At 37.9% G+C, this 19,858-nt stretch overlaps 1 protein-coding gene across 1 annotated transcript; it reads right to left on the reverse strand.

The window, feature by feature from the left end:
- Positions 1-787: 787 nt before the first annotated feature.
- On the reverse strand, positions 788-15,120 carry LOC309550488 (zonadhesin-like; the record flags this gene model as incomplete). The annotated part of the gene is made up of 9 exons (XM_082250857.1): positions 788-822; positions 2,092-2,133; positions 3,929-3,970; positions 4,064-4,335; positions 7,892-8,178; positions 8,291-8,671; positions 11,975-12,174; positions 13,854-14,415; positions 14,506-15,120. 9 exons carry the CDS (start codon positions 15,118-15,120, stop codon positions 788-790), a joined length of 2,436 nt encoding a protein of 811 aa, XP_082106983.1.
- Positions 15,121-19,858: the final 4,738 nt, after the last annotated feature.

Consider the following 19,858-nt stretch of genomic DNA (forward strand, 5'->3'; position numbering starts at 1 on the left):
TGCATAATGTAAATGGAGGGCGGTGTTATGTAAATGATGGACTGTATAATGTAAATGGGGGGCTGTGTTATGTAAATAGGAGGCTGTGGTATTTAAATGATGGGCTGTATAATGTAAAAGGGGGGCTGTGTTATGTAAATGAGGGGCTGTCTAATGTAAATAGGGGCTGTATAATGTAAATGGGGGCTGTGTTATGTAAATGATGGGCTGTATAATGTAGATGGGGGCTGTGTTATGTAAATGGACTGTGTAATATAAATGGGCTGTAGAATGTAAAGGGGACTGTTTAATGTGTGGGGGGGGGGGCTGTGGAATGTACTAAAGGGGGCTGTGCCGATTTGTATTTGCTGTTCTAAATAAAATACTGTTTTTATCTGTTGTGTTCAGACTTTGCTACACGCAGGGAGTGTCCTTTTTTTTTTTAGAGCAGATAAAATAAAAAAATGGAGTTCATCTGATGGCTTGAATTTTTTTATTGAAAACCACAGGCAGTAATCGTGATGCATCGTGGAATCTAATCGAATTGAATCATTGACAGGATAATCGTAATCAAATCAAATGGTGAGACCAGTGAAGATGCGCACCTCTAGTAAATGGGTTCTCTATATTTGTAATATCAGACTGCATTGCAATGAGCATACAAATATTGTTGTGTACAAAATGTGTTATGGGTTATCTATGGGCATTGCCGTGCTTTAAAATAGATCAATAAAGTTGGTGTTTTACATTTGTGGTCATTATAATCTACTTTGCATTTACTGCTAATAGAGCATATGGATCATGTGCCTCAGTGAAGGCTTTCAGCATGAGCAGATTCAAACACTGGAATTGAGAATGTTAGTAAAACCTTCCCAGTATTATATGGCAGTGTACCAGTTAAATCCATTGTACAATTATTCCATGAATACATTAGAGCAAATCTTTCTGACATGTGCACCAAATTTACATAGCTATTTTTTATACTGACACTTTTAGAATCTCACTTGGCTTACAATAAGCAAACTGAAAGGGATAGAGACCAACTCTGCGATGGTGTACAAAAAAAAAAAAAAAAAGGCACCAGTACTTAGACTGGGACCTTGTGTGCTGGAAAGCTATCAAGAATATGATAGCTTCCCACACAGAGATTCCTGGTTGCTAGAAGGCCAATGGCTTCCCCATTTTGCTATCAGTCAGAAGATTTCTCAGGTGAATGCTAAAAGTAAACAAAGGGGAGGGTATGTGGGTTACATCATTGTCCAAAAATGGCAATGGACCATCTGTTTACTTTCAATTAATAACCATGGAAAATCCCAGATGGTAGCTGATTTAGGATGGTGATAAGACATTTTTTGTAATGATGCAGCCAACAGTGTCCTAGCTAGCAAGGTGGCTACACATGCATTAGAACAGAATACCTGTAGTATGGACACTCCAGCCACAATGCCAACATCCTTAATGCTAGGGATTTATGTACTTATTCCCGACAGGTACATGATTTTCTTGTCCACGCTAAGATTTTTTGTGGGGATGAGCATCAGAATTCTATAGTGTCTACATCACTCTTATTACAATTAACTATGAAGATACACAGTGCTGTTTAGTGTAATGGACTGAACCTTGCAGCTTCAAAAGTACTTCAATAGGACTCAAAATCATAGCAACTTACTTTTTTACTTTATGCAATACTTGTTTGTGTATTCTAAACTAAGAAGGAATAGGGGCAGTTATGGTTAATTTTGGCTTATTGCTTTGAAGTCACGGGCCTTTGAAACAAAACACATTTTAACATACTGTAAATTATAGGAGCTAAAATGTCAGCATTTTTTATATTTATAAAATGATAGGTCATGGTGATCAGTTAGGTTTGAGAACTCCATAAAAATCCCCATGCCCATTCTGAAAAGATTTACATATCTGTGGGACTTAAAATAAATGTATGGTCCTGTTCCCACAAAAGTCACACATGTATACTCTATATTTAGTCTCCAGGAGATAGTAGGCATAATACTAAATGATGAGTGACAGGGTAATGATTTTCTGTATATTTCTTAAACTAAACAACAATTGATTTATTCATATATCTTTTAAAGTTGATTTTAAAAAAATTACCTGGCACGGTTGGAACAATGGCTGTAGAGGTTGTTGTAATTCCTGTTAATTTTGAAAATCAATTAATAAGTCTCAATTTATATTTTGAAAAAATGTAAAGTAAATCAGTGCTGTTTTTCTCAGTAGGTAAAAGTCAATATGTGTATTAACTGATGTAAAAACTCAGATTCACTAAGAATCACATACTACATGATAAGTAAGCGTAACAGAGTGTATGGAAGAAAGAGAGGGTTTAAAGAGGAAGTAAACCCTCCTCAGGAAGTTGTACCTATAGGTAAGCCTATGATAAGGCTTACCTATAGGTACTGTAAATATCTCCTAAACATGTACCGTTTAGGAGATATTTACCTTTAATGCAGCCAGTGACGTCACTGGTGCATGCGCTCTGAAGGAACGGCTGATCGTGCCGTTCCTTCAGAGCCCCGTGCCGTGACCGTCGGCTCCCGCGCGCGTGCGCGGGAGTGACGTCACCGCTGCTCCGGCCAATCAGATGACCGGATGCCGCGATCCCGGAAGACGAGCGACATGTCATGTCGCCCGTCATACAGGTAAGAGAGCGGCAAGGCGGGGGCTCGTTCTAAGGTAAGTATTTCATAATGAGCTAGTATGCGATGCATACTAGCTCATTATGTCTTTCTCTTGCAGGTTGTAAAAAAAAAAAACATTTTTAAACAAGTTTACAACCTCTTTAAGATGACAATTAAATATAATAAGCAAACACTCTAATAAATAATAAATACAGAACTAAAACATCATGAACCGCATACTACACAGTAATAAAATGGTGCAAAAAAAAAAAAGGGGGGGGGTAAGAAATCCAATGTGCACTGTGCAGGATAAATAGTGCCAAAAAATGATAATACAACAAATGATGATGCAATGCACAAATAAAAGAAGTTCAATAATAATGCAATGCACAAATAAAAGAAATTCATGCGTGTAATCAGTGCAATAAGTGAAAGTGCTTCAAAATTAAGATAAATAAATGGAATTATTTCACTAGATAGTGAGTGAATATAATCATTCAATCAGAAGTGTCTATGTGCAAAAGTGCAATAGAACTTTTTGTGCTCCAAATAAAGCGACTCTTGTGAATTTTCAAGTTGCCAGCAGCAAAAAATGTGTCACCAATGTGAGCTAATCCAAAAATAAGTGCAATGGCCGCTCACCTCCATATACACTCAAATGAGCGTTTTTTTTTTTAAATCAGGCTTGGCTTGGAGTCTTCCTCCACATCAGGAACTTTATGGAAGGCCACTAGTAGATTCCCCTCTCCTATAGATATACCAGCCAATAGGAACTATTGCCTCTCTATATGGTGATGGCCAAAGTAATCTTCCCGGGACTTTTGCTCATATCAGGGATATAATCAAAAGTGAGTTCATAGTGTAATAGTTAATGATTTTATTGTAAAAAAACAGAATAGTAAAACTCACAGTACAGCAGTTGTAGATAAGCATCCGCACTAAGTGGTAAACTCCAGTACTTACGGTCACGGCCGTAGACCAGAAGTGATGTCACCCGGCTCCTCCCAACCAGCTTTTTTTATATTTATAAAATGATAGGTCATGGTGATCAGTTAGGTTTTAGAACTCCGTAAAAATCCCCATGACCATTCTGAAAAGATTTACATATTTGTGGGACTAAAAATAAATGTATGGTCCTGTTCCCACAAAAGTCACACATATATGCTCTTTCTTTAGTCTCCCAGCAGATAGTAGACATGATACTATATGATGAGTGACAGGTTGATGATTTTCTGTATATTTCCTAAACGAAACAACGATTCATTTATTCAAATTATCTCTTTTAAAGTCGATTTAAAAAAAAAAATTACCTGGCACGGTTGGAACAATGGCTGTAGAGGTTGTTGTAATTCCTGTTAATTTTAAAAATCAATAAATGAGTCTCAATTTATATTTTGAATAACTTATATTTGAAATAATTTACATAACAGATCATTTTCACTTACTGCAAATGGTGTTCTCGCTCCAGTCATCAACTATGATACCAACATTTTCACAAGCGGCAGCATAGGCCTCTAAAGCATTGCAGAACTGATTTTGGTTTCCTCCAGTTGCACACAAGTCATACACACAGTTCTCAAAATATATCTGAGGAAGAATGTGGGGGTGACAGGCTTTGAAAGGTCCATTGGCTGATAATATCAGTTTACATTTATCTTCATAATTAACTTCTCCAGCAGGATCACATGGTGAAGGCTCAACAATATCTTCTTCACATCTATTGAGGCAAATCATTGAATGATTTAATGTTTCTCTTATCATTATATTGCTACAAAAATGATATTTGCAGGATTTGGTTCTCATATTTTTTATTTTTTCCATAATATAACACACTTTATGAAAGAGAACACTAGGTTGGCTTTCTATTAGCCATCATTTAACCTTGTTATAGAGTATGTTACCTCAACATTTCATATTCCTGATATTTGTCTGTTGTTCCATGTACCTGTGTTAAAAAATATCCTGTTCTCTTTGTATTGATTCCTTCCTATGGAATACCTGGTGTTCCTGCCAGCCCCCCTGCTTTTCTATTTCAACCTGAGCATGCTAGGCATGAAAGCAGATCTATCTCAGCATGGTCAGGTTTCTGGCTGTGCTGGGAGAACAGCCCATCTGTCCTTCAAATGACCAAGACGTGTGCTGAAACGACACCAACCACACAGCCATTCTCAAGAAAAATCAGTGAACTGCTGTTTCCCCACCCCCTCTCCAAGACCCTTATGCAGCTGAAAACAGAGATTATGTAGTCTCTTATAGAAATGAAAGAAAAAAAGGTATTAGGGGGTCTTTAAAAAGTTTTCATACTTTTTTATATTTAATAGAGTTTAAAAAAAAAGTTGGGAAGATTTTTGAAGAGCCCTCATTTTTTTCATATATATATATATATATATATATATATATATATATATATATATATATATATATATACACAGTATCTCACAAAACTGAGTACACCCTCACATTTTTGTAAATATTTTATTATATCTTTTCATGTGACAACACTGAAGAAATGACACTTTACTACAATGTAGAGTAGTGAGAGTGTACAGCTTGTATAACAGTGTAAATTTGCTGTCCCCTCAAAATAAATCAACACATAGCCATTCATGTCTAAACCACTGGCACTAAAACACTATATTTTCAAAAGTATTAGGACATATGCCTTTACACACACATGAACTTTAATGGCCTCCCAATCTTAGTCCATAGGGTTTAACATTGAGTTGGCCCACCCTTTGCAGCTGTAACAGCTTCAAACTCTTCTGGGAAGGCTGTCTACAAGGTTTAGGAGTCTGTCTATGGGAATGTTTACTCATTCGTCCGGAAGCGCATTTGTAAAGTCAGGCACTTATGTTGGATGAAAAGGCCTGGCTTGCAGTCTCCGCTCTAATTCATCCAAAAGGTGTTCTATCGGGAAGAGGTCAGAACTCTGTGTAGGATGGTAAAAAAAAATTTCCACCCCAAACTTACTCATCCATGTCTTTATGGACCTTGCTTTGTGCACTGGAGGGGGGGGGGATTATGGTGTGAGGATTTTTTTTTAGGGGTTGGGCTTGTCCCCATAGTTCCAGTGAAGCAAACTCTTAAGGCATAATTTTATGCTCCCAACTTTGTGGGAACAGTTTAGGGATGGCCCCTTCCCGTACCAACATGACTGCGCTCCAGTGCACATAGCAAGGTACATAAATACTTGGATGAGTGAGTTTGGGATGGAGGAACTTGACTGACCTTCTGAAAGAACGGTCAAACATTCCCATACCATAGACACACTCCTAAATCTTGTAGACAGCCTTCCCAGAAAAGTTGAAGCTGTTATAGCTGCAAAGGGTGGGGCAAATCAATATTGATAGTCACAAAAAAGTGCAGCTCTCTTCTTCAATAAAGTGAATTGAAATTATAGTGCATAAATAAATATATGAAAACAGTGTAAAAATCATCTATATACAGTATCTCACAAAAGTGAGTACACCCCTCGCATTTTTGTAAATATTTTATATCTTTTCATGTGATAACACTGAAGAAATGACACTTTGCTATAATGTAAAGTAGTGAGTGAAAAGCTTGTATAACTGTGTAAATTTGCTGTCCCCTCAAGATAACTCAACACACAGACCAATGGGCCCAATTAGCCATTTTCCCTACTGGTGTCATGTGACTCGTTAGTTTTACAAAGTCACAGGTGTGAATGGGGAACAGGTGTTAAATTTGGTGTTATCACTCTCACTTTCTCATACTGGTCACTGGAAGTTCAAAATGGCATCTCATGACAATGAACTCTCTGAGGATCTGAAAAAGGACTTGTTGCTCTACATAAAGATGGCCTATGCTATAAGAAGATTGCCAAGACCCTGAAACTGAGCTACAGCACAGTGGCCATGACTTTACAGCGGTTTAACAGGACAGGTTCCACTCAGAACAGGCCCCGTCATGGTCAACCAAAGAAGTTGAGTGCACATGCTCAGCGTTATATCCAGAGATTGTCTTTGGGAAATAGATGTATGAGTGCTGCCAGCATTGTTGCAGAGGTTAAAGGGGTGGGGGGTCAGTCTGCCAGTGCTCAGACCATACGCTGCACACTGCATCAAATTGGTCTGCATGGCTGTCATCCCAGAAGGAAGCCTCTTCTAAAGATGATACACAAGAAAGCCTGAAAATAGTTTGCTGAAGACAGGCAGACTAGGGATATGGATTATTGGAACCATATCCTGTGGTCTGATGAGATTAAACTTATTTGGTTCAGATGGTGTCAAGTGTGTGTGTGGTGGCAACTAGGTGAGGAGTACAAAGAGAAGTGTGTTTTGCCAGCAGTCAAGAATGGTGGTGGGAGTGTCATGGTCTGGGGCTGCATGAATGCCAAAATGTACTGTGACATACTGAAGCAGAGCATGATTCCCCTCCCTTTGGAGACTGGGCTGCAGGGCAGCATTCAAACATGATAACGACCCGAAACACAACTCCAAGGCAACCACTGCCTTTCTAAAGAAGCTGAGGGTAAAGGTAATGGACTGGCCAAGCATATCTCTTGACCTAACCCTATTGAGCATCTTCAAACAAAGATGTGGGGCATCTTCAAATGGAAGGTGGAGGAGCATAAGGTCTCTAACATCCACTCTAACATCCACCAGCTCCGTGATGTCGTCATGAAGGAGTGGAAGAGGACTTCAGTGGCAACCTGTGAAGCTCGGGTGAACTCCATGCCCAAGAGGGTTAAGGCAGTGCTGGAAAATAATGGTGGCCACACAAAATATTGAAACTTTGGGCCCAATTTGGACATTTTCACTTAGGGGTGTACTCGCTTTTGTTGCTGGCAGTTTAGACATTAATTGGCTGTGTTGAGTTATTTTGAGGGGACAGCAAATTTACAGTGGTATACAAGCTGAATACTCACTACTTTGTAGCAAAGTGTCACTTCTTCAGTGTTGTCACGTGAAAAGATATAATAAAATATTTACAAAAATGTGAGGGGTGTACTCACTTTTGTGAGATACTGTATATAGATATTTTTTTTAATCCCAGATTTCTCTTTTAAATGGATGCAAACATTTGCCCATGCCTCTTGTCATTGTTTACAGGAGCAAAAAAATACAGTCATAGTTCACACCAAAATTATCGCTGAACAAAAAGTGACACAGTCATATTGACAAAGGAATATTTATTTTACTAGCCAGTAAATTTATGTGTGTCTCTTCCAGTATTCATCCAAGTCCTTACCTTTTTGTAATTGAGTCTAGATTAAGGATGATCATCAAGGTAAAATTTTTATTTATACTTACACCCAATTGTCATCAGGAACACGCCAGCTGTTTCCAAAGTCATTGGATGTGGGGGCAAGTAAGCCTTCAGGTGTCAGAAAGTCATCTTGTTGTCTACCATTGTAAGTGCCACAGAGTCCACACAGTTTTCCTTTAAAGTTCTCATTTACTTTAACAAAGAGTTCATGGTCACCGTTATACTTAACTTCAAGACCAAAGTCAGTCTGCACAACAACAAAGGAACCACTTAAGTGTATTAGGATGCCAGGAGCTGGGTTCAGAGGCATAGAGACCATGAGTCCATTAATCTAAAGATAGAGAAAAGGACAGAAAATTGACTGTGGGAAAAAATCACCAGAAAAAAATATTAATTTGAGCGCTGAAGGCACCATCATGCATTTGTTTTATTAAAAAGCCTACCTCCACCACTTTATATTTGCCCAGAAAGATATTGAGGTCATGAAAGCTGACTGCAACTGAGTTTATAGTTGTCCAGGCTAAGCTTCCTCTATGCTCATTTCTTGTAGTGATTGAGAAATACACACTTGTGTTTCCACAGGTCTCCACAGCTGTATAATTACAGGCTCCTTGGAAATGGTATAACTTGCCATCAAATGTTATGTAGTGTGGATCACCATAGATATGGCAGATGGAAGTATCAGCAGGGAAACAAGCCTTAATTCCATTTTGTACTTTGCAAACTTCTTCAGGATCACAGGTCTGAGCTGTACAGCTTACATGATTGTTTCCTTGACAAGTGCATCGACTGTCACAGTCCCCGTTCCAGAATATATCATTTTTCTGTAAAATAAAATGTAGAATTGCATAAACCATTCACAAAGCTTATAATAATGCAATCAACAGTACATGTAATATGGTTTTCCATTCTCATATTAGTGTAATAGGGGCATTATATGTGATGTTAGTAATGTGACTAAAGATCAGTTTTTTGGGAATATGATTATAAAAGCTATATAGTTTTACAATCATAAAGTTAGAAGAGAGAAAAGAGGCAACATGGGCAGTGATTGAGGAACACATCAGATACTGTAGGGGCCTTATGAGTATCCAACGGAGATAGACTTTAGAAGCTTAGATTGCACAGTGGGAAGAGGTATCATACATTGTAATGATGAGAATATACACAATAAATAGCTAGGAACTGGGGGGAATGATTAATACAGAAAAGTCAGGCCAACATCCCTGATAATAGAGACACAAAGGAAGGAGTGGGACTTTAGCGGCCTAAGAGCTAAATACGAATGGAAGATTAATATAACATAAACTATATAAAAATACAATATGATTTTATGAAACAAGAGTTAAAAGCAATAAAGGCTGATGTGTGGTAAAACATAAGTGCCTAAGTGCCAGAAGCTTTAGATGTTCCATAGTTGTCATCATCCTGGGCGACCAGGGAAAACACCCTCATCAGGGGTGTATACATAGACTAGAACAGAGCACTTATAATTTATGCAGAAGGGTTACATAACACAGCAGCCGAGGTATTCATTAAAACCAACGAAAATGTCCATCAAAAGCTCAATAATCTATCTTTTGACTTCTGCAGGTGGCGGACCCTAGACTTCACCTCACTGGTGCAGGTTATATGCAAACAACATCTCTGTCCTGGCTATCCTCTGCATTTACTTCCACGTTCCTCCTCTGCTCCTCTGTTCCCTCCCCGGCAGGTCTTGCTGGTTCTTGGCCCTCACGGGGGGGGGGGGGGGTGACAAATTATCCACCCCCCCTATTTTTTTTGAGGTTTTGATGGACATTTTCATTGATTTTAATAAATACCTTGGCTGCTGTGTGATGTAACCCCTCTACATAAATACATAAATTGTAAGTGCTCTGTTCTAGTCTATGTATACACCCCCTGATGAAAAAAAGCTATTTCTGAAATGCATGTGTTTTCCCTGGTCTCCCAGGGTGACAAAAACTGTGGAACATCTAAAGCCTCTGGCATTTATGCTTTGTTTTACCACACATCAGCCTTAATTCTTGTTAAATAAAATTATATTGTATGTTTATATTGTTTATATTATATTCATTATACATTTGATATTTAGCTCTTTTAGCCACTAAAGTCCCACTAGGTGGTTTTCCTTCTTTCTTTGTGTCTATATACACAATAAAGGGCTGAAAGTATGTGTCTTAATATAAAAACGCTTATGCATCTGTAGAAATTCAAATTAGTTCCAAAGACTTCAGTTTTAGTACTGTTTTCGTTCTTGAAAATGGCCTCAATTTAGACCTTTCGTTATATTATTTCATTATGGTTTGATTCAAGTTTGTGATACTGTTGATCTAGTGTTATGGTAGCATTTATTGCTCTAGAAATATACCATTTATTGTGATGCAGTGGGGTTGATTTACTAAAGGCAAATAGGCTGTTTAATTTGAAGGAATTTTTACTTTGCTAGGTCATTTTTTCTTGACTTTAAGTGGTTGTAAAGGCTGAAGGTTTTTTACCATGAAGGTAAAAAATCTTCTGTGTGTTGTTCCCCCCACAGCCACTCTCTTATACTCACCTGAGCCATCTCTGGATCCAGTAATGTGCATGGGAGCCTTTGTCTCTCTCTCCTCATTGGCTGAGACAAAGCCATTGGCACCCACTAATGTAAATAATGAGGAAAGAGCATGGGGTGTGGCTGAGCTGCTGCTCTATGTGTCTTATAGGCATCTTGAATGGGGCTCCTGGGCGATCACACACCAGTGCCCCCCATGGCAAGCAACGTGCTATTGGGGGCACTGGTCAAGGGGGAGAAGTCAGGAGCTTGGGTGGGGGTCCCTAGAAGAAGAGAATCGGGGCTTCTCTGTGCAAAACCACTACACAGAGCAGTTAAGTATAACATGTTTCTTCCCATATGGAAGAAAAATGTATTTCCAATATATTTAGGGAAAAAATATTTTGAAATATATTGAATATGGCCAAAATTGTAGCATTTCAAATATATTTACAATATATTTGGGATAAAAATTTTAGAAATATATTGAATATGGCCAAAATTGTAGCATTTCAAATATATTTCCAATATATTTGGGATAAAAATTTTAGAAATATATTGAATATGGCCAAAATTGTAGCATTTCAAATATATTTCCAATATATTTGGGAAAAATATATATATATTTTTTTAAATATATTTTTAATACATTTTTCTTCCATGTGGGTTATTTAAGAAAAAAAAAAAAACCTTTAGAATAACTTTAATGAATGTGGTTACTATTCTACTATTCTATTTGCATAGAATACCTAACCATATGCAAGAAAAACAAAAAAAAAGTACTTTACTTGCACTCCTTGTTCCATGCACAGATGCCATAATGTCAGGAAGTAAGAAATAATCCCCCAAATGGGTAAAAAAAAAAAAAAAGTTTAAGTCCTCTACTACTAACGGCCAGAAACCACCTGCATTGTACAGGAACATATTCCAGGTTCGAGTGTGATTTTGTGCAATTCAGTGCGGTGTCAGTGACATTTGAGTGACAGATGTTCTACCATACCTGGAAGCCCTAGTATTTCTCTAAGCTCTGGTGACAGATCAGGGCAGGGCATCCCAGTCAGGTTTAGTGATTAAATTGAGATCAATTTGTGTGCTAAAATTCCTGGTGCTGAAATTGTCAGAGCAGAAACAGTCATACTAATTTTACAGAAGACAAACAATAACATGGTACTCAACTGTCGGAAAAGAAACCTCAGGCAGTTTAGTCTCTGTGTACTGTTATGCTATTTGATTACTCAACAAAGACTAATTGAATAATAACATGCTACTCATGGCAATTAGTAAAATCTGACCAATTGTTAAAGCTTTGTGCATGTCAATGCATAGAGGATTGATGTGTTGTTAGAACAAATGCACTGAATCATGACAGACAATCTGCTAAAACTTTGCAATATGCATTTCTATTACATAAACACATTGGCTATATGCCATGACTGGGGATTGATAGGAAGTATAAATGCTGGCTCATTGGCATAGGAGAAATCTGTTAGAATGTTACAAATACAAAAAAAAAATGTTTTAATTTTCTAATTAGACCACATATAAAAAACAAATCGAATGGTAACCATTGATAAAATAACATGGAATGAATTACCTGATAGTATTTGCCATCATAAAAACATCCACATTCACTGACAGGAACACAACTGTGTCCACTGAGCACAAAGCCAATATCACATTCACAAGCATCAGTACAAGGCTTATTGCAGTCACTCGGAGCATTCTGGTCCTGGCATGTTGCTGGGCAAGCACTAGTACAAGGATTGTAGTGACTGTTGGCAGGGCATGGGATGGCTAAAGAACAAGGACAGAATATTGTGTTTATTGTTTGGCAAAACCATTAGCAGTAAGATTTAATTATTCTAAAAAGATTCATAGAAGATGGACCACAGAAAAAGACCAAATGGTTTATTGAATCTATGTACACCTATCTGCATTTTTGTCTGTGGAAAGATCTGCTGTATGTTTTCCCATGTAAGTGTAAGTGATCATACTGTTGATTGCATCACTGGTAATCACTACTGAGACCTTAAGGCTGGGGGCAGACTTATGCAAATCGGATGCGGGTTTCCCCGCATGACAGGAGAGTATGACCGGCTCTCAACCAAGCTGGTTCACACAGCTCCGGGTCTGCCACGGTCTGCACTAGAAAAGAGTCCTGTGTGTCTATGGCTGCATTTCAGGTCTGAAATCAGGCAAAAATTCTGACCTGATTTGCATCTGAAATGGTGAACAGGGATGAACCAGACCCCATCCCCCGAGCCATGGCTGCAGCTAGTGTGAACCCAGCCTTGAATAGAAGTTTATAGAAGTTTAGACTATATTCCATTGCAAAGCACAGTCTCCAGTGACATCACTGCTCTGTGGAATTCAGCTCCATTGGCAGACCTGCACATTACAGGTGAGAAGCTGGAGCTTTGTAGTCCCATGGTTACACAGAGAAAAGCAAGAAAAGGATATTTAAATTGTGTTTTCTGTAAAAATGTATTTTGCACAATGGAGACCAGTAAAAAGTAAATAAAAAGTAAGTAAAATGCTATTGGGGCTGAAATACAATGGTTATAGTTTGAAAATAACTTAATATAATGGACTAGATAAAAAGAAGCATCAGAGTGAGAGAGTTTACTTCCACTTTAAAAGGAGGGGTGTTGTAAAGCAAAAAATTCTGTTCTCCTTGTCTTCCTGTGAGATCTTATCACACTTATTAATGACCTTACAGTAATAATGACACATACTATAAATATGATCACAAAAAACCTTTGAAGTAAAACAAATACCAAAAATGTATTTTGCGTTGTAAACTATGTATCAGCTTTCTTTGCTCATATATATATATATATATATATATATATACATACATATACAGTACAGTATATTAACCTGTCAGGATTTTTCTTAGAAGTGAGATTAAAGTGACCCTGTAATGTAACAAATTTATCAAAACACTTGCACTAACCTGTGAATAAAAAAGATCACTCTGTAGGGGAGCTCAAAGAGTCCATGTGATTTTGAACTCGTATGTCAAGAAATGTGTCCTCCTCTGGCTGCTACAGTTCCTCCTGATAGCCCCTATGGCAATAATGTCTCCTGCTGTGACTAGGAGGTAAGCAGGAGGAAACTCAGTGACTAGTGGGAAAACTGCTATTCAACCCACCTGGAAGCTTTCCTATAGGGTAAATTTTTGTCAAATAAACAGATTGACAAGTATCTGTAAAGCTATTTTTTTTTTTTATAGGTTAGTGCCTGCCTTAATTGTATTGATTCCCTGGTAGGGTCACCTTACCTAAGTTACAATGTAAAATGGTTGAAGATCTGCATGAATTATATCATTGCTCTCTGTTTAATGTGTAACTATATAATGTGAATGCTATCATTGTATAAAATTAACATAGGAGAATACATCTTTACTTTTAAACCAAGATGCACAAGACTATTTCCACATTAAAATACTTACAAACAAAACCATTACTTACGACAGAATGTGGAGTTTCTCCAAGCAAGGGTAACTCCTGCTCTTAAACAAGTATCAGCATAAGCTTCCAAGGCGTTACATAAACTGCCAGTACCAAGGGCACACAGGTCAAAAACACAGCTGTCAAAGAAGCGATCTGGGTTGATTACTGAGTGACACTCCTTGAAAGGACCATCTTTACTGGTTAACAAACCACAGAACTGATTGTGTGAATAGAGTTCCTCTATCTGTGGTGGACATGGTGGTGGAGGTGTAGGAGCAATTGTGTCACATAATGGATCATCATCTTCCACCTTCCAGCTGACTCCCAACTGATTTGAGTTCTGAGCTAGCTGCCCATTGGGCATCAAATAGTCATCCTGCCGAATGCCATTAAAGTTGCCACACATTCCACAGGTTTGGTTGAAATAAGTAGTTGGGGCCTTCACATCCACTGTATGGTCAGTGTCATAAGACACTGTGAGATGAAAATCCGTCTCCACAATAACATATCGACCACTTTGCTTCACTGTTAGAGATCCATTGACCAAAATGACTGGAAGATTTGTCCAGATACCATCCACCTGTTAATGATTAATGTGTGTTACATTTAAATCAGCTAAATGCAACTTCAGAATTATGAATGACATTTCAGAATGTTCCAAGAAACCTACCAGAACTTGACTAGGGTTGGCTTTAACAATAGTAATCGCATGGTCGTAAACATCCACCATAACTTTCTGTATTAATGAAACTGTTGAAATTCCATTACGGTGTTCATTTTTTGCTTCAATGTTAAAATATGGCAGAGACGTGGCATTGGTACAAAGCTTGGAAAGAGTATATGTGCATATTCCCATAAAATCATGAACTTCCTTATCAAAGGTGACATAATGAGGATCCCCCCAAATTACACAGTTACCAAAGGTGAGATCAAAGCATCCAGGAACTCCGTTTGTTATACCACAGTATTTATTAGGAGGGCATGAAGCAGAGTTGCAAACTAAACTGCCTCCAGCAGAGGGACATCTGCATTTTTTGGAGCAGGTATCATCTGTCCAGAACTCTGTGCCTACAGGATAGTGCTTGTCATTATCCCAGCATCCACACTGGTGGCTTGGGACACATCTCTTATCATACAGGACATAGCCAGGATCACAGATACAGGATTCTGTACAGGGGAGATGACAGTTGTTTGGTGATCCTGGACTGACACATGTAGATGGGCAGGCTGTTCCACAGATCTCATAATGGCTGTTTTGTGGACACTTCAGTGCTGTATAAAACATGGTGAACAAGAAACTAGTTAGAAGAACATTTCAAATTGGATTGGAACTTATGTTACATTGAAATTAATGTACATGTAGAAAAAGTAGTGAGTTGACATACAGGAACACTTAGAATAAAGCTTTTACTGTCTTCAAATGTTTTACCAATTAATAAAATAAACAGCCGTGTAGTGATCAAATGATGTTTAAAAATTGTAGTGGACCAATCTGCCTTGGATCAGTTCTCCTAAGATTTGATGAATCTTGTTAAGAGTTCGGGGAACCTGAACTTTTAGGCAAATCCCATTAAAGTGATGGGGTGAATCCTTTAAAAAATTCTGGCAATTTGTATGGCTAATAGTAGGCAAACTGATGCTGTAAAAAAGGCATTGTAATCTGGGCACTACCATGGGGACCATGCACCAATGCAAACAATAAAAACATAATATCATACAGCCTGGAAAGTGCCTTGGTGTCAAATACTAACAATAAATAATATATATAATTGAGAGGAAAAGGAGTACAGGTGCAGAACTCAAACTCTTCCAGCAAGTTCAAGGCAACCTCGATCCTTTTCTAGAGAAAAGAGTTTATTGGATCCCAGCAACAGATGACACGTCCAACAATGTATGCACAAAATAATACAATAATCAGAACAGTCCCCCCTAGATAATGAAGTTCTGTTCATATTTTATCAAGGATATGGACTCTTGTCATGTCCAGCATATACTGAATGTTTGATCTATATATGCACCTGTGTGTCTTTCAGGCAAGGGCATCCAAATACTCTATACCTTAGGTATGTGTAAAAATGTATCAGCGCTGCTTATAAAGTGCAATGTATAGTGAGAAATATTAATAGATTATATCAAATTATTATTAAATTATTAACTTAATTTCTAGTGTTATATATCATAACAAAGTGCAAAATATGTAAACTTATAACTTAAGAGATCCCCCGGATCTCCTCCACATAAACAAAAGTGCTCAGTGCATAAGTAAATATTGCTGACAGTCCCCCAAAATTAATTAATGGGCATTTTTTGGGCGTCTTTGGAGGCAGGCATAACATCAGAACTTCTGTGTAGGGGTATATATACACACACACACACACACATGTATGTGTATATATATATATATATATACACATACACATATATAGGTGTAAAAGTAGCAGAACACTATGCTTGCGCTAATTAAATAATTAACACCCATATGGCTTCTCTGCTATAACACCTATATGTGTGTATGTGTATAAATACATATAAGTGTGTGTGTATATATACCCCTATACAGAAGTTCAGATGTTTTGCCTGCCTCCAAAGGCGCCCAAAAAAACGCCAGCTACAAAAGCGCCCAGGTGTGTTTTTGCAGCAGGCGTTACCTATCAACTAAAGTGCCTAAATACCTGTCTACAGCCCTTCAGAGTACATGAATACCTATCTGCAGCCCATCAGAATACCAGAGTACCTGTCACCAGCCCATCAGGGTACCTCAGTATCTATCTACAGCCCAATAGAGCACCCGAGTACCTGTCTCCAGCCAATCAGAATACCCGAATACCACTCTGCAGCCCATTATAGTACCCGAATACCTTTCTGTAGCCCATCAGAGAAACCTGGTACCTATCTGCCGCCCAGAGTACCCGAGTACATGTCTCCAGCCCTGAGTACCTGAGTACCTGTCTCCAGCCCAGAGTGCCCAAGTACCTATCTTCAGCCCATCAGAATACCTGAGTACCTATATCAGAGTACCCGAGTACCTTTCTGAAGCTGATGAGGGTACCTAAGTACCTGTCTGCAGCCCATCAGAGTACCTGAGTATCTATATGTAGTTCATGCCTTATAGATTATGTGTTGGGGTGTTTGCTTTCCGAAATGGGGTCATTTTGTGGGTGTTTCCATTGTCCTGGTGCTCAAGGGCTTTTAATAGTGTGATAGGTTGTAATGAAATTAGATGTGTAATTTATGCTCCTAGAACGCCTGAAGGTGCTACTTGGATGTTGGGCCTCTGTATGTGGCCAAGCTGTGTAAAAGTCTCACACATGTGGTATCACCATACTCAGGAGGAGTAGCAGAATGTATTTTGGGGTGTCATTCTTGCTATGTACATGCCATGTATTAGACATATCTTATAAATTGACAACTTTGTGTAAAAAAAAAAAAAAAATATGTTTTCATTTTCTTTCCACATTTTCCAAAAACTTGTGGAACAAAATGACATGTTCAAAAGACTCATAATGCCTCATAGAATATACATTGGGGTGTTTTTTTTTCCAAAATGGGGTCGTTTTGTGGGTAATTCCATTGTCCTGGTGCTGCAGGGCCTTCCAATTGTGTTAGGTCATTAGGAAATTATATGTGTAATTTATGCTCCTAGAGCACCTGACGGTGCTCCTTACATGCTGGGCCTCTGTATATAGGCAGGCTGTGTAAAAGTCTCACACATGTGGTATTGCCATACTCAGGAGGTGTAGCAGAATGTATTTTGGGGTGTAATTGCAAGTATGCATATACTGCGTGTAAGAAATAATTTATTTATTTACTTAGTTACTATGACAATTTTATGTAAAAAAACAAAAACAAAATATATTTCTTCATTTTCCTAAGAATTGTGGGAAAAAATTAAAACTTCAAAAAACTCACAATGCCTCTTACTAAATACGCTGGAATGTCTACTTTCCAAAAAGGGGTCATTTTGGGGGTATTTGTACAGTCCTGACATTTCAGGGTCTTAAGAAATGTCGGTACATCAGGTGTGATTAGGTGTGATCAATTTTCAATGATTGGCACCATAGCTTGTAGACTCTATAACTTTCACACAGATTACATAATATCCACTAATTTGGGTTATTTTTTACCAAAGATACTGTATGTAGCAGTATAAATTTTGGCCCAGATTTAAGAAAAAAAAAAAACTTATTTGCATAATTTTATAATAGAAACTAAAACAAAATGTTTTTTTTTTTTCAAAACGTTCGCTCTTTTTTCACTTATATCGCAAAAAAAAAAAAAAAAAAGAAAACCCAGTGGTGATTAAATACCACCAAAAGAAAGTTCTATTTCTGTGGAAAAAATGATAAAAAAAAATGTGATTGGGTACAGCGTTGCATGACTGAATAATTATCATTCAATGTGTGACAGTGCTGAAAGCTGAAAATTGGTCTGGGCAGGAAGGGGGTGAAACTTCCCTGTATTGAAGTGGTTAAATATAGTGTCTAAGGGAACACCTTAGTCTGCCTTTAAAAAGGACCATCTGTACCATGTATACCTGCAACAAAACTGACATATAAAGAAAAAAATAATGACATTTAAATTAATTTTCACTGCAAGCTTTCTTTATTTTGTAGACAACATCTTGGGGAGCCAGTCTGTACCACAAATCCACATTTTAGTGCACTTGGAACAAGATTAGAAATGTTTAAATTCTGGTGTCTCTTAAGCAGGCTTTGGATGGAAATATAGTTTTGCTCCACAGTGAGCAAGCTTTATGTGAAGAAGACAAATTTTAGTACACTCAGGCCAAGATTAACTATTTCTTTAGATAAAGTCTGGTGTCTCTTTCGCTGTAATTGGTGTGGAAAAATTGGGCCTTGGGTGTTGGTGGTGCCTTCACACCATAACCCTTCACACTTATCATTGACAAACATAGGATTGGACTCTGCACTTAAAAATTATGTCACACAGCTGATCTCTGTGAGCTCTACAATCTGATAGAATAGGGTGGCTACTCCCTACTGTTCCATGATGGCTGCCTTTGGAGGACACTCTGCCTCATTGGGGTTGTGTCTTCCTCTCACTTTCCTCTTCTGCTGCATCAGGCATACAAGTAGAGTCAGTGGCCTCATCATCATAATCCCCTCCATCCTCATCACTGGAGCCAACTTGGCAATATGCTGCAGCTAGGGAAACATGACTGCCAATTTTTTGTTTATCAGTGTTATCCCCTCTCTGTAGGCTCAAGTTACTTACTTCCACAATCCAAAAATGCATATCCCAAAATTTCCATTGTGAAAAGAATCATTTAGAAAAGGTGAGACACCAATAAATGGAATTTTTGTGCTCTAGCTTGAGATGGTGTGGGATTCTTCAGGTTTTAAACGTGAATATTGGACAAACCACAAACACTTGCTTTCCCAGTAGAAATCTAAGCTCATGTAAAAATCACTCTGATTTTCAGTATATTTTTATTTATGGATTTCTAAACATGCCTTGGGAAATGAGGCAAATGAGAAACATACTAAGTGATGTGAAGTGCAATTTGTTAAAACGAAGCTTGGCTGTTCTTACTAAAAAACCTCACAGAGGTTATCTGGCATTAACCAGGGGTCAATTAAAGTAAAAGATATGAGCTTAATCAAAGAGGAATACACATTGATTGAACATCATTATCTCTAAAAGGCAAACCCATTAAAATGAGTTTTGCTTTTTTGCTGTAAGTTACTGTAATTTGTATGTATGTATAGCCCACATTTTTTTTTAAAGTTTTAAATAGAGTAGGGAAATATAGTCCTAGTAAGGTATTGTTGCTGGATTTGTCCTGCTAGAGAATTCCTTATACTTCCTGTCTAAGAAATACAACAGGAAGTGACAGAAAGTCTCTCCAAAATGAGATGAATTTGTCCACAGGATACTTGTCCCTATTGGAAGATTGCTCCTCATGACGTCACTATAAATTAGGATTCCCCATTTTCCCCACTTGATCATCAGTGCTAACAAAAGGGTAAATCCCCCTAATATAACACAAACTGCAATCCTAA

This window comes from Pelophylax lessonae (genome assembly GCF_965119305.1).
Source record: "Pelophylax lessonae genome assembly, chromosome: 3".
NCBI lineage: Eukaryota > Metazoa > Chordata > Amphibia > Anura > Ranidae > Pelophylax > Pelophylax lessonae.